This window comes from Anneissia japonica, unplaced genomic scaffold (assembly GCF_011630105.1).
Source record: "Anneissia japonica isolate Jap-2015-1 unplaced genomic scaffold, ASM1163010v1 scaffold287833_len2544123_cov190, whole genome shotgun sequence".
Taxonomy (NCBI): Eukaryota; Metazoa; Echinodermata; class Crinoidea; order Comatulida; family Comatulidae; genus Anneissia; species Anneissia japonica.
This window is the reverse complement of record NW_022757233.1, coordinates 451564-466165: the sequence shown is the minus strand read 5'-3', so window position 1 is coordinate 466165 and position 14602 is coordinate 451564. Positions and strand designations below refer to the sequence as shown.

Sequence of the window (14602 nt, the reverse complement as noted above, 5' to 3'; positions counted from 1 at the left end):
TTCAAACCAGCGCCGATTAATGGCTGTAGGTTGAGGCGCAACAGTCATTAGTTACTTTTCTATATTGCCAGACTAGCTGCCATTGCTCTAACCATTCACTCAACCATAAAATTCACACGAAGAAATAATCAGTGAAAAAAAACATGATGATAGTAGAGTACAGTACAGTATAAATATTTAATGTTTCTGTCATACTGCCATCAGTATTTCAAGTATTCAATATTTAATCTTCACCAGCATTGCTCTGGTGCAAATATATCATCTCACAATCACTATCAAAGGCTATACTGTGACTAGTTTAAACCAGCACTCAAGTTCATAGGAATGTAGCAATTTTTAAATCATGAGTGTGGTGCTGGCTTGGCAAATATAATTTGAATATTTTTTACTCAGAACAAAATGCTGAATAAAACTTGTGAAATACTATAATTGAGACTTTTTTCTAATCGATCGATCATTTCTCACAACTACAGCAACATAATTAGTGCATAGTACTACTAATTTAAAGATCAAAGCTAATGCTACCTACCTAAATATCCAAGAATAAGTTTAAAAATAAAGGACAATCATTTGAGAGACTGGGTGCACTGAGAAAGCGCGAAAATTCATTAAACATTAACATCAAATGTTAGTTGTATTCGTAGACACCGAGGTTTGATGAGGACAATACAACGATGACTATTAACGATTCGTACAAGACAAAATGTTACACTGGATATTGTTACACCAAGATTTTACAAGGTATTTTTACCAAAATCACTTTAGTCATGATTTAAACCCAGGGGAAAGTCACTACAATGGACCTTTTTGCTAATCCCTGACCCACAAAACAAAAACGTGTGTTTGTAGTACATGCGCATATTCCTGACTGTTCTGATTTTTCAGTTGACACTCTAGTACACATGCTAATCTCGCACAGGTGTGATGTAGCAGACCTTCCTTAATGCAAGTCTCTAACATTTTGTCTAAATGTTGCAAAATACAAAGGATAGCGAAGTCATGAAATCTTTCAGAGTCATTACTTCGTCAATTTAACGGATTAAAACGGCTATTTACACTTTACATTGATGAGGTTGGTCATGTGGATCTTTTACGGATCTTGTATTTGCCTTTCTGAAGCTGTGTTACATACACACGCATTTTCTGATTGTCGGATGTTTTGCGAACCCAAACCTGGATGGAAATAAAGAAACATGAATACTACAAACTAAGAAATCAACATATAATTTCATCAAATTAATGATTAATAAAGGTACTATCTGTATAGATGTAAGATGAGCAGATTTTGCGATATGATACGAGATGAGCAGACTATGCAAGATGTGAGATAATAGATGCGAGATGAACAAACCAATATGATTGGATATGAGATGAGCAGACTGATATGATTGGATGTACGTTAAAACGTCCACTTTGCATACCCCTTGGTACCAAGGGGTGTTTGTAAATTGAAAAATTCATAAACTTGATCGGGTGTCAGTTTCCAATACCTAGCTACCCACTGCCATTGAGCGCCGATAAGCTGACGGCAACCAGGCATAGCACAAATCAACAGTGCAGCAGCAGCGTCGTCTACCGCTCTAGAGCCTAGCCAAATTTACCTTCGATAAAAACCAAATTATTTTAATCGCTGGCATTCTTCCATTTAAAAAAAATATTATTTTAACTCTTATTCAAGCATCTCTATGTTTTATGGCCCTTTCTAAAGTGTTCTTTCTAGTTGTTAGATCGCCGAATTGTGTTGTTTACATGCATTTCGCGATCATATCTAGCATTCACAATGTCAATTTGCTGACCCAAACACTCTTGCTTTTCATCGAAAACGTGCGCTTTGTTCTGGTTAGGTTTATTACATTAATATAGTGATTATTATACCAGAATTATTAAGAAAAATATACATTATCACTTTGTAAAATGTGCGCAATCGCATTTTTTTAACGGTAATAACTGGTTGATGATAATGTCATCAGGGAGAAAGACCATTATTAAAATCGACTATTCATAAAATGGACGTTTTACTGTAATATGAATGAATGCGAGATGAGCCAGACTGACGAATGCAGTTAAGGGATAAAACAATTAACTTCTTACTTCATTGGTGCCAATACTGGTGATGACAGCTGCAACCTTGCCCATATCCTTTGACTCTATGTAGACAGACTGATTGCGATGGAACCAACGCTTGTCGTAGAATAGCTTGCTATCTTCAATGCGTACGTCATGCTTTGGAGTTGAGATGCCGTCTGAACTTGATGTTGATACAGGTTTTTTGCTGCTTATAATCTTCCCCTTCAGAAGGAATATAAAAATATATATATATAATCAGAGCCATTTAATATACAATAGTAGTGTCAGTTTTCCAGAGGGCAATGTGCACTTCACATTGATACCCTGGTCATTGGATTAAACACCTACCTGTATGGCAAACTCAACATCCCTTTGTTGGAGTGTTGCAGCTAGTAATAATCAGTACACTAAAATTCCAAACCCACCAGGTACCTACAATTTACAACTAACGATTAAATATATGTAAAGTTGAATAACTTGGTGGTTAAGATGTTTGCCTTCCAATCCTAGGGATCAAATCTTGTCACGGCAACAGGATTTTTTCTCACGACCATAACTTCACTCATTGCCCATAATGAGACTTGGTCATGTTTTTAATGGAGCACTTACGTATGATTTGTTGATCATCTTGATATCATCTACAATATCATCTTCGTGCAATAGAAAATCAATCTGAGGTACTCACAAGTCAAGGAGTACTACTGTTATACACAGAACAATCATATTTATAAAAAAAATATTAATATTTTCTTATGTATTTTAGCAAAAAAAAAAGAGAAAAATTATGTATCATGCTTTGTTGCTCAGACGAGACTTTTTTTATACATTGTTTAAGCAAACCCACCACCCACCAATAATGATGATTTCTTTTTGGCCAATTAGAGACCCCGCCGCCACAAAAAATGGAAATTTCAGAAAAAAAGTTTTCTTTTATTTTGATTACCCCTACCACTGTCTTGAAATCTCCAAAAATAAGATATATATATTTTTTCCTAATCATATAAATTTAAATCATTTAACCATCCCATTACTACATTGTTTACATTCAACAATAAATTTTCCTTTTATTTTCTTCTCCGTTTGTATGTTTTTGGCAAAACCATTTGCCTAATAAGAAATTATATTTTTATTTTGTTCTGCTCTTCTCTGATATTTGAGGCATGTCGTGGCGAAATGGTCAAGCTGTCGCACAGTCCAGTATTGAGTAAATGAGCTATAAAATATGGGAGCTCAAAAAATTGCCTAAAAATCCCAATTTGTTTTTCACTATAGATCAACAGTTTAATGTGTTATTAATCATGTCCCAAAGTATTAGTTCTGGAAATGGTCAACAAATTGTTTATTTAACGTTCCTTTGATAGTTCATTCTATTAAACAATGTATGTACAAATAACTTTGAAAGGCAATTACTCAAAATCATGTTTATCTTGACTCTAAGAGTACTGTACTTTCACTTTCCAATAACTTAGGCTTGAAATGTCCAATTTGAATGAATGACCCCTCATTTTAAAGATCACATACTCAGGTATTTGAAAATACCAATAATTTGTATTAAAATTTTTGTTACAACTAAGCCATTTTGCCACAATATGCCTCATTTGCGAAACAAGATGTAAAAAAAGTCTTGAAGGCAAAATATAATAAAGGTCACTGTCGACACTTTGCATACCACTACAATACTCATATTTGTTGCCATCCCATATTGAATACTGTAGACTAGGGATGGAGTAATGGTGGGCGGGACCATCAAGCCTTGAAAGTCAGGCTCCGGAAAGAAAACAAGTTTTTGATATATTGTAGAACAGTTTGAAAGAAAAAAGTTGATGAAAAATTGGGGAACGGTTTATTAGATACAGATTTTTGAATATTTAAAAACTGGTGGAAAAAGGGGGAATAACCATCCTTTTTTACACCTTTTCACCCCAGCTTCTAAATATTCAAATATCTGTATCTCATTCACTTTTTCCCAGTTTTTCGTCAACTTTTTTCTACCTTAGAAAAATCAGTTCTACAATGGGTTTTTTCCACCCAGTCTTAAGCTAATTTCATGGCTCTCCTCCCACCCCCCAAATTTTATTAACCCCTTGCCCACTTACCCTCTTATTATTTAGAGTTTACCGATGTTATCCCCTAACCACCCTTAAAATGTCTACCACCCACCTTAGTTTTCTACAGCTACAACCCAAGTAGTCTCTTTAAATACAGGATAGTAATTTACTAATTAGAAATACAATTTTGCCAAGATTGGGATTAAGGCTAGAGAGGGCGCAATTCAAACACCATATATTCAGGTACATGTGTCAATGATCACCAACATTACGTTATATAACTAAGATGTACATAAATAACATATATATGTGACATTCTTTAAACAATTATCAGTTGGTTAGTAAAGGATATCTGGTGTTTGTTTACGCCTCTTCTCAGGTAGCGGTGTTGGGTCGTTGGGTCGTCTTCTCAACTTGCGAGTTATCATGGTCTTTACTTCCATGGAATCTGAAAAATAATGTTAGTATTTTTCAGTGTTATAATATTAATTTATATTTTGCCTTTTTCCATAGACCACAAAACAATTTTTATCCCTTGGTCATGGCATACAAAATACAATGTTAAACATCCTCTGTTCAGGAAAAAGGGGTGGGGTACTCTTACTTCTTACTTCTATAGCGCTTATTCCTTGCAGTTACAAGCAACCATGCATGTACCATACACTTTTTAACTTTCACAATAAAATATAAATAAATATTATGAAATAGACTGAAATAGACAACTGCTAATGCTATTCTCATGCTATTTTCAACCTACACTATATAAAGTTACTATATAGTATACAAGGCATATGCAATATATTAAACAGCTGATATATATCTCACCTCCTCCCAGCTCCATTACTTGCCTATCGAAGTCAACAATCCTTCTTTTATCCTCCAAGTCCATCAACAGGTTTTCTTTTAGGTCAATCTTGCGCATCTATAAAATAGAAAGAGCAACACTTTTAAATTTAAGATTGTCAACAATAAGTATGAAAATATATTACACTAATTACAACTGTATATGAAAAATGGAAATAATTTGAATGACAGCATCACCATGACAATTATGGCTACCATAGGGTGTTCAAAACAATTCCTTTGTTTTTCATAGCATGTTTGGAGTTATGGAATGCAATAATTTCTTACTATTTAGTCAATTTACATTCATAAAGTAGAAAAATCATCAAAGAAAAAGCTTGTTGGTCTGATATATTAAGCATCTCTGGAGTCATACATTTCTGGCTAAGCTACAATAATCTAGCAATATGTGTCCCGATAGCAGCTATATTATTTTATGTCAGTGGTGACATCATCACTATCATTTGCACCGAATGTTCCTATCGCCGACTGATCAATAATTTTATATAGCGCCTCCAATTTTTTGCGTCTTGCGTGCAAAAATCTCAAAGCTGGGGTGATTTACTACAGTATATCGCGATGGGAATATTTCATTGCTAGGCCAAGATATGAACGCACACAGCGAACCTAACAAGTCTCGCTCTACAGCGCTAGTTAACACAAATGAAGCCTATCATCCTAAGCAAGGCCTAGAAAGGCATAATGGTTAAGAGATAACCAGGTGACTGACTTATAAAAAAAAACTGAAAAATAAGGCAATAATTCATTAAAATGTTTACAATACTTTTTAATCTATTAAACTAATGGCTACCAGGAGATTAAGCTTACCTAATAACTATTACTACACTTCACTAACCACAATCAATTTATTGATCATTTTCGTATCATGAAGAGCTGCAAAGAGCTGTGCGAAGAATGTCAGTGCGCGTACTCTAACAAATCATTGTAATACGTGCAGCTATTGCACACGCACAGTAATCACTGAGCAATTCTATAGCTTATTTCATATTAATATGCCTCCTCCAGAAAATTGGTCTTCCATCATAGATGGTAATATTTCCTTTTTAATTCTACTCAGTCAATATAATTTAAGCATAATTGGGTTAATGTTACATTTCAATATTCTATTAAGTATTACCTCAAATTCTTTAGCTGATAGTTTCTTCTCACGTATATACTGCCTTTCTACTGCCTCAATCTGGGAATAAAGCAAGTACAGCAGTAACGAGCATTTTATAAAATGGCATAAAATAAATACTACACACTAAAAGATAACTTGGACTGATAGTTGGTGACTCACACATCAAGGGTTTTTATAGATACCTCGAATACTTAACATAAGTTTGCAACTCACTTCATAGTTCTTGATATTGTCCGCAAACCTAAGCCTCTCTTTGTACAATTGTTCCAACTTCTTCAGCTTTTTGTTCATTTCTGGATGGGTGCAGTCATTTATTTGAGCAAAGTGCTTCTTAAGCAAGGCTAGTTTATCCTTGTAGATTCTACAGTAATATATAAGACATAATGATATAGACTAGTTTATCTTTGTAGATTCTACAATAAAAAATAAGACATAATGATATACAGTTGAACTTGCCTAAGTCAAATCCAAAATGCCATTGAAATATTGTTCAACTTAAATAAAATTTGACTTACAGATTGTTAATTAATGGAAAACACAATTTGGCATGTAAAATAAGATCGACTTTGAAATTATTCAACTTAGGCACAGTCGAATTAGGCAAGTTTAACTGTAAACTGAATAGTAAATAATATGAATTACTAGATATACTGCTGTAAATAAGGATTTCCACATGGAAATATGAGACTTCCAAACTATAGCATATACTATAGTATACTCTATGATAGCAAAAAAAAAAACAAACTTTTGAAATGAATCCTACAGACTGCTCTTACAGTTTAAAAAGAAAAGTGCTATTTAGAAATTACGACAACAGAGACAATGAAGAGGAAATATTGGTCCTTTTGTTTTCTTTTAAATTTTAGTTTACAGTATGTACAATGTTTAAGGTTTTACAACATTAGCCGGCTTATAAATCTAGGATATTATTTATTACTATTAAAGTACACATGAACAGTATATATTGTCACTTGAAATAAAAAAAAAAAATCATAAAAAATAATTTCGAAAATAACTTGCATATTTGGCAGTAACACACAAACTTTAAAAATATGAGTATGGTGACTCCAAAAAATGACGCGAGGTCATAATTGATTCTATGTTACATTCCTTAATAGAACATTTTCAATACAAATACAAATTATTAACTTGAGCATAAAAATTATTTAATTGCTTGAACTGAATTTAGACATTCCTAAACATGAAAAAAATGCAAAATAAGACTCAAATTTGATTTTTTTTTGGTGTTACACACAAAAAATAAACGTGCATGAATGAAAGTTTGATTTTGAGAGTAATAGTAGGTGCCGGAGTCATTAGCCTATCAACATGGCTAGGCTAGGCCTATCCTTACCTCGATTTAGGTTCTGTTATCAAAGATAAAAAAAACGGTCGACATGAAATTTTTCGTTGCTAGTGTTGACACTTGTATAATACAATATTTTATGGGAATTATTTCAAACTTTATTGTCAAAATCTAAAAAATTATTCCGAGATTTTGACAATTAAACAAACTTATCTCAGGCCGACTCGATCGATCACACTGTGGGAGATGCGAGGTACCAAAACTAATCTCATTAGAGTGGGCGCACTTCATCTATTGCTCACAATCGTATCAGCAAACATTTCAGTAAGTCAGATTAATTAATAATGCTTTTGTCTAATACTTGTGTAATACAATATTTTATTGGAATTATTTCAAACTTGTTAAAAAATGATTCTGACTGAGATTTTGACAAACAACTTATCTCAGGCTGACTTGATCGATCAGTGTGCGAGATGTGAGGTACAAAAACTAATCTCATTAGAGAAAGGGCGCACTTTATCTATTACTCACAATCGTATCAGCGACCTCAACATTTCAGTAAATCAGAATAATTAATGCTTTTATTTAATTAATTGTGGGATGAATTAAAAAGTTTATGTCATTGATGGGCGAGATAAAAAATGAATTTGGCGGGTTTGCGAAAAAATTACCCTGCCTACCTCGGACGCTTGACAGCATAACTGGAATGGGGCTTTAATAATAATATTTAATATAAAGAATAATGCATAAAGCCTCTATGCACTTCACATTTAAAGGAATAAGCCAGAATAAAATAAATAAAAATAAATAAATAAACAAAAACAAGATAAAAAAAAATAATGCAGATTTATAATAAGTGTAAGTTTTATGCATCATATTTTATGAATCATTTTGTATTAATTTCTTATTCAGTTATTAAAATCAACCTAATTTTAATTCCGATTACCTCCTAATTCCATTTCCTTTTCCATTCATTTTATTTCAGTTTTCTTATTTGTTTTGTTTCCTGTTTACATTTACTTATGTACAGTACCTTATTTTCCTTATCATTTCTTTTCTTTCGTTTACGTATCCTTTCTCAAATTTCCACATTTACTCAGAATTATGTTCAGATATGTCACTATACTTACTGCTCTTTCATTTCTGTGAACTCTTCTTCAAGTTTTGCTGCATCTGTCTCACTCGCATCTTCGGTATCTAAAAAATAATGAAATAGCCCAATGATAATATGTAACATCTACACTGGCTTTTTTTTCTCTGATAGAATAGCGAATGCATTTCTCAGACTTTACTCTGCTCCTTTTCAATCTTAGCTATGCCTGTCACAGGAGCTAGCCCTATAACTAGAGAAAAGTCTAAGATGTTAGGTGAGGTGCCTAATTGTTAATTTAAGGGTTGTCCATAGAGTAAGTGTGCAGTGCCTTCCTTTCCTGCAATCAACTCATTTGAAAAAGATTTATCATATCTATTATTCATGAATCAAGATATGATATAATTTGCAAAAAATATTTATACATTAATACAAATAAAATCAATGATATTTTAATGAGCTAATTTTGGTTATTAACAAAAGACTATGTATTTAGATTAAGTTACTGGTATACTGTAGAATAAGTTTGTTAAAAACAATTATGAAAATACACGAATTGTGATTTTTCTCCCCGTAGCAATACCACTGGATAAAAGAGTGTCCCAAAATTATTGACTTGTATTCAAAACATAGGACATTCAAATAGTACTGTTGGAATATATACAGTACAGTACCCATAGGGGAAAATTACAAAATCTTACAAAAATTATGTAAGGACTATAATTACATTGTGTATGGTATATCAATGATGATGTAAAATAAGGATGTACAGTCTGTCTCGGTCACAGCAGTCTCAGTCTAGCATCAGGATCGATGAAAGACGAACACCGTGTGCTGCACTTAAAAAAACTGCACCACCAATCGTCTGCCCTACAGTGGAATGAATCTCTCATCATCACTAGCCTAGGTCACGGTGATTGGGTGGATTTAAGTTTGTTTAGTCTGCCCTTGGCTGGCAAGAGGGTACTGTAGGTCTACTCTATAGAGTACCACAGTCGTGTCGTCACGACGCCAGGTGGCGCTCTCTGTTGTCAACAGATGTAGGTTACCGCTCATTACGCCTGAATGACTGCATAGGCTTTCTGGAATAGGCATCTTAAAATCTAATATTTTACCATCAAAATGTACTAAAAACACAAAAGCTCGCATTATTAGTTATTGAACACACATTTAATCAATTAAAATTTACAAAGAAAAAGTAAGATACAACATCTTAATAATTATGTTAGAAATTGGGATCACTGGTTTGTTAATTGACGAAAATGGCGTCGGGTTGAACGCATTTTGCAACGATAGCAATGGAGTAGTATCACATGGTATCGTGACGTAACACTGTAGTACTCTATATACTACACTAAGCCCAATTGTCTGGCTTTAGCAAAATAAAAAATTTAAAAAAAAAGCCTCCCCACCCCTCCCTCATCACTTTTCCAGCCAAGATAAGGTTAGGATTTTCTAAAATGCGCCCTCACATCAGTACTTATGCTAAAAATGCTATTCCTTCTACGCCTAAACAAGGCCCGGCAAGGGGTACACGCAGTCGTCATATATTATTATAGGCCTGACACATGTCAGTACATTGAGACATTCATGATGATACATAAAAACAAGCTAAAAAAAGCATATTTTAAAAGAAATTATACTTTCTGAAAATTATGATCAAATTCAAAGAAACAACATAATATGTCCTCTATAAATACACTGCCATTACCATTATATTATTTTATGTTTACCTAGGCCTAGCCTAGGCCTCCTAGTAGGGAGGCGCTTTTTCATGATCTGCGTGCGTGCTTGTATTCAGAGCGGTACCTACCCTCATCGGAATCACGAGGGGTGAACATTCTGCTATCTTCATCATCCTCTTCTTCCTCGTCACTTAATACAAATTCATATTCATCTATGGCACCAGATTTGGTGCTTGCATTTGCTGCTTGACTTGAAGCCATATCAGACGCAAAAATATATTAAAAAAAAGGAAATAACTCCTCGTCGTAAAATACAGCCTGCTCCCCAGTTGATCACAAATTATTTGTTGTCAGGTGTTGGTTTTGAGAGCGATGTTTGACCCTCGGTGACATACATACACACGACACACGAACAAAATATTATTACCATCAAATGTATAGCCTAAGCCTTAGCCTAGCTTAATAAATTGTAAATACTCAAATATATACATTTAAAATTCTAACAAGCTTTTAATATTAATTTATTTATATGACAAATTTGAGGTAAATAAATAAATGATTACTTATAAAATAATAATCAACAAAATTCTATAGGGTCGTGCTCACCAAACCATGACGAAGACACTAAAGACACTCTGCATTAGGATTTCTGTATTTTTTTAACATCTGGAAATCACTAGGTTATCTTCATCTTTGAGATTAAGAGGACAATTGAAAATAAAAAATAGAAAGTATGTTGGGCAGCTTCACTACCAAAACAAAGATAGGGAACTTGGATTTGTGCGAAGGCTTAGGCTAGCCTAGAAGAATGGATTCACTCATTCGTGACCGTCCAGAGTTCTCTGCAAAACGTATTCGGGCAAAGAACTAAGGCCCCTACCCCTAGGCCTATAGGCCGCGGCCCTAGGGGCCCAGGCCAGAATGAGCTCTTCGTGTAGTTTGCATTCAAAATTGATGGAACGTCCGGAGTCCTGCAAGCCGAGTAATATTTTACGGAGTGGAGAAACTACAGGAAACAAACAAACTCGAGTGGCGCCTTGATTTAAAGGTGTGCTGCGAGAACGTACAATTCTTGTTGCCTGAATTCTGGGATGCAGTTTGGCCCGAAATCTGCATTGTGCAGAGAATGCAGAAAGGTCACGGATGAGTGTATCTATTCTGGGGTTACATTGTCACACAAATCGAAAGCTCCAGGGTACAGTATTATTAATACTGTATGAGTAGCCATTTCTTTTATCACTTTTTTTTTGTGTGTAAATTTGATATGTTATGCCCTTTCATTTTCGTCTGAATGCAGATCTACAATTACATAATAAGATATGAAAAAAAAAATATAATATTAATACCCAATGACCAGGGAAACAAACTGCTTTGTTACTTATCTAAAACTAGGGATAAACTGGTGACGTCATACAGAAAGAAATTTTTTTTTTCTCAGCAGATTGGTTCTCGAATGAGAAAATGAAAGCTTGTAACATCTACTGTATTCTTAGGATACTTCTTTATTTTGGCGTATATACTAGTATATATGGCAATCCACGTATAAGACGACCCCACCCCCACCCCAGGCCCAAGTTTGAAAAGACTCTTGGACGATTTTTGTATGTGGGATGTATACTGTAAAATGACCGCCCTATTTCATCATGGGTATTCCTACTTTTCTGCTGCTTTTTACGGTCTTGATACTGCATCTAGCTGGCTAAAAACAGAGCCAAATGTACTGCTAATCTTCCAAATAATACCATTTTACAGGCTTTGAAATGTTATTTCCTGCATAATTTGCATTTATTCCTATTAACAGTTAGTAGCTTTGTTTCAGTAGTAAATTCATGTGTTACAGACGACCACACATACGGCAAAAATGATTTAAAAATCAAAAATTTGTATGCGTTGCGCATATAAGACGACCCCCTGTTTTTTCAATCGTAATTTGATATTTTAAGCCTCGTCTTATACGTGAGAATATAATGGTAATTCATCGCATATCTTTTTCTGAATTGGTTAGTGGGTGTCTTATTTCCGACTTTTAATTCCTTCCTAATTATCTTGAAAGCAACTTATGTAGACACAAATACAGTACATTATAATGCTGTTCTAATTATGCTTTTTTTAACAGACAACCTTAACAATACACCAATATCATTTGGATTTTATTGCCTAGATCGATGGTAAACAAAAGTGGATGTGATTATAATATGCCAGCTTTTATATAGCACATCTTGTGAACAAGGCCTCTGTGGAATTCATAATCATCTATTTCAAGAATTTTCTTCATTCATGTGATACTTTTCTGTTGTTAAGGTGAGATATATTTGTTTACAATGTTTAAACTGATGTTCTAATTTATAATCTCCAATTCTAACATTCAGATTAACTTATTGAAAACAAGAGAGTTATTCTGTAAATGCCTGTAGTCTGTTAATGCATTTCCAATCCCTTTCAAAAGACAAACATACACACAATATGCTCTACAAGCTGGGCATTTACTATTTTGTTTTGTAGTTTTTTTTCCCCTATGCCTTCTGCTACCAGATATTTGTAATATGAGGTTTCATTATTAATTTTCTGTTGTTTTTTTTTTTCAGAGTTTCTTGAAGATAGGATTGTAGTGGTTTGCAGTTGGTTATCACTTTGTTACTACGTAGAGCATAATGGCATACAGACCCCTGCAAGATGAGTTTTTACAAATTCCACCTGTTACTAAGTTGTATACATGCGGATGTATTATAACAACACTAGCTGTTGTAAGTTTTAACTCATTTTAAAAAATGAAAGCTATAAAAACCACTGATTGGTCAACTTTTATACACAACCCCAGTCTCACTTTTTTCCTCACCATGTACTTCTTATAAACACAAGCATAATGTCCTATTGTTCCCAAAACACTTTTAATATCTTCTTTTTACAACTGATAAAACTGACATCAATTGCCAATAAAAATCCTATAATAAATAGATTCAAAAGTCAGGGGAAGATCCAATGGGAAGCAATAAGGATAGCCCCTTCCCCCTCTCCCCACCCAAATAAAAAAAAATGTGAGAAAAAAGAAGGAAGAAAAGAAAGGAGAAAGAAGGGAGCACGGTACTCCAAGACCAGCTAATTTTGAATTAATGAAGTGTCTATGGTCAAGCATTCCCAAACAAAAATCTCAACATCCTCAGACTCGGAGTTTTGCACGTTGCATGGCCCGTACCCAGATAATTATCTCGATCTGCCCCTGAAAGTTGGTCTTGAAAGTTCTTCACTTTTATATAATTAAAAGTAATACAAAATTTAAGGGCAGTCCATGCTGATGATGTTCATTGTTTTAAGAATGAAGTTGTACATATGCCTTTAATAAAGCATCACCATATCTTGTAGTGCGCAAGATGATAGTCCATTCAATTTCTGCATTTAGTGCTAAATTTATATTATTTATTTTTCATAATGTGAAAAGTATTTTTTTTTTACTTGCAGCAATTGGAAATAGTTTCTCCTTTCCAGCTATATTTCAATCCAGATTTGATATTCAAACAATTCCAGGTATGATAATGTGTTTTTTAAAGCCAACTCAGACAGCATCATTCGACACAGCCCAATGCTATATGTTGTCATTTTGGGTCTGTGAGTTAAACCTAGACGTGATAGGTCTGCGTCAGGGAGAATCATGTCGTATAATATTAAACATCTTTAACTTCTCACATAAACTATAGTTAAATATTAGCTACTTTATAAAATGTATTCATTCATTTATTGTTTTATGATCAGAGTTTGTATGTTGAATTCCTTAATTAGTCTTACCAGTATTCTATTATTCATGCATTTGAATGAGTACAGTAAATAATCTCTAAGTAATATACTTGATATGTGTAGTATATATTATATAATTAATTTAATAAATTGTATTCATGTACTTATGTATTTACAGTATTTAAATATAGATATTGTCATATCAAATAGGAATAATGATAATAAATAACATTATTATAGTAATTAAATAAAACTTTTGAATAATTATGTAGCATAGTAATTGAATAGTAGCTTGTTTGTTTCCTTGTCACAACATTAAAAAGTTTTTTTTTTGTTTATACACTATGTAGATATGGAGGTTAGCGACAACCTTTCTATATTTTGGAAACTTCGGATTTCATTTCTTTTTCAATGTTTTGTTTACCTACCGGTATTGCCGATTATTAGAAGAGGGGTCGTTTAGAGGGCGCACTGCAGATTTCTTTGTTATGTTTCTTTTCGGTGGAATCTTAACCATTGTATCCTTTTTAAGTTTTGTTTACATTGTTAGCACTGGGTAGTGTGGCACTTAAGCCACAATCGCACTGGACTTTTTTTGGTAAAACTAACCAACACGTTGGCTAGTTTTACCATAATTAGTCCAGTGCGAACAGCACAGGAAGTTTACCTGACAGGAAACTTACCCAAGCCGCG

General features: G+C 33.7%; 2 protein-coding genes across 4 annotated transcripts in view; one reads left to right on the top strand and one right to left on the bottom strand.

The window, feature by feature from the left end:
• Nucleotides 1–158: 158 nt before the first annotated feature.
• Nucleotides 159–10553, bottom strand: LOC117124534 (sin3 histone deacetylase corepressor complex component SDS3-like). The gene is made up of 9 exons (XM_033270789.1): nucleotides 10309–10553; nucleotides 8536–8602; nucleotides 6313–6460; nucleotides 6097–6156; nucleotides 4941–5037; nucleotides 4468–4563; nucleotides 2677–2744; nucleotides 2092–2289; nucleotides 159–1173 (listed from the first exon to the last, which is right to left on the bottom strand). The coding sequence occupies exons 1-9, from the start codon at nucleotides 10439–10441 to the stop codon at nucleotides 1078–1080; spliced, it is 963 nt and encodes a 320-aa protein (XP_033126680.1). The 5' UTR covers nucleotides 10442–10553; the 3' UTR covers nucleotides 159–1077.
• Nucleotides 10554–10778: 225 nt separating this feature from the next.
• LOC117124508 (derlin-2-like) overlaps nucleotides 10779–14602 on the top strand; it is a 9328-nt gene continuing 5504 nt past the window's right edge. The window contains exons 1-5 of one of the 3 annotated variants that reach the window (XM_033270737.1): nucleotides 10779–10911; nucleotides 12342–12481; nucleotides 12766–12924; nucleotides 13637–13702; nucleotides 14260–14427. In XM_033270737.1, the coding sequence (XP_033126628.1) occupies nucleotides 12832–12924; nucleotides 13637–13702; nucleotides 14260–14427 (327 nt within the window). In that variant the 5' untranslated portion in view covers nucleotides 10779–10911; nucleotides 12342–12481; nucleotides 12766–12831. Of the gene's footprint in view, nucleotides 10912–11002; nucleotides 11376–12296; nucleotides 12482–12765; nucleotides 12925–13636; nucleotides 13703–14259; nucleotides 14428–14602 lie in introns of those variants that run through there. The other 2 variants (XM_033270736.1, XM_033270738.1) reach the window with 2 other exon arrangements.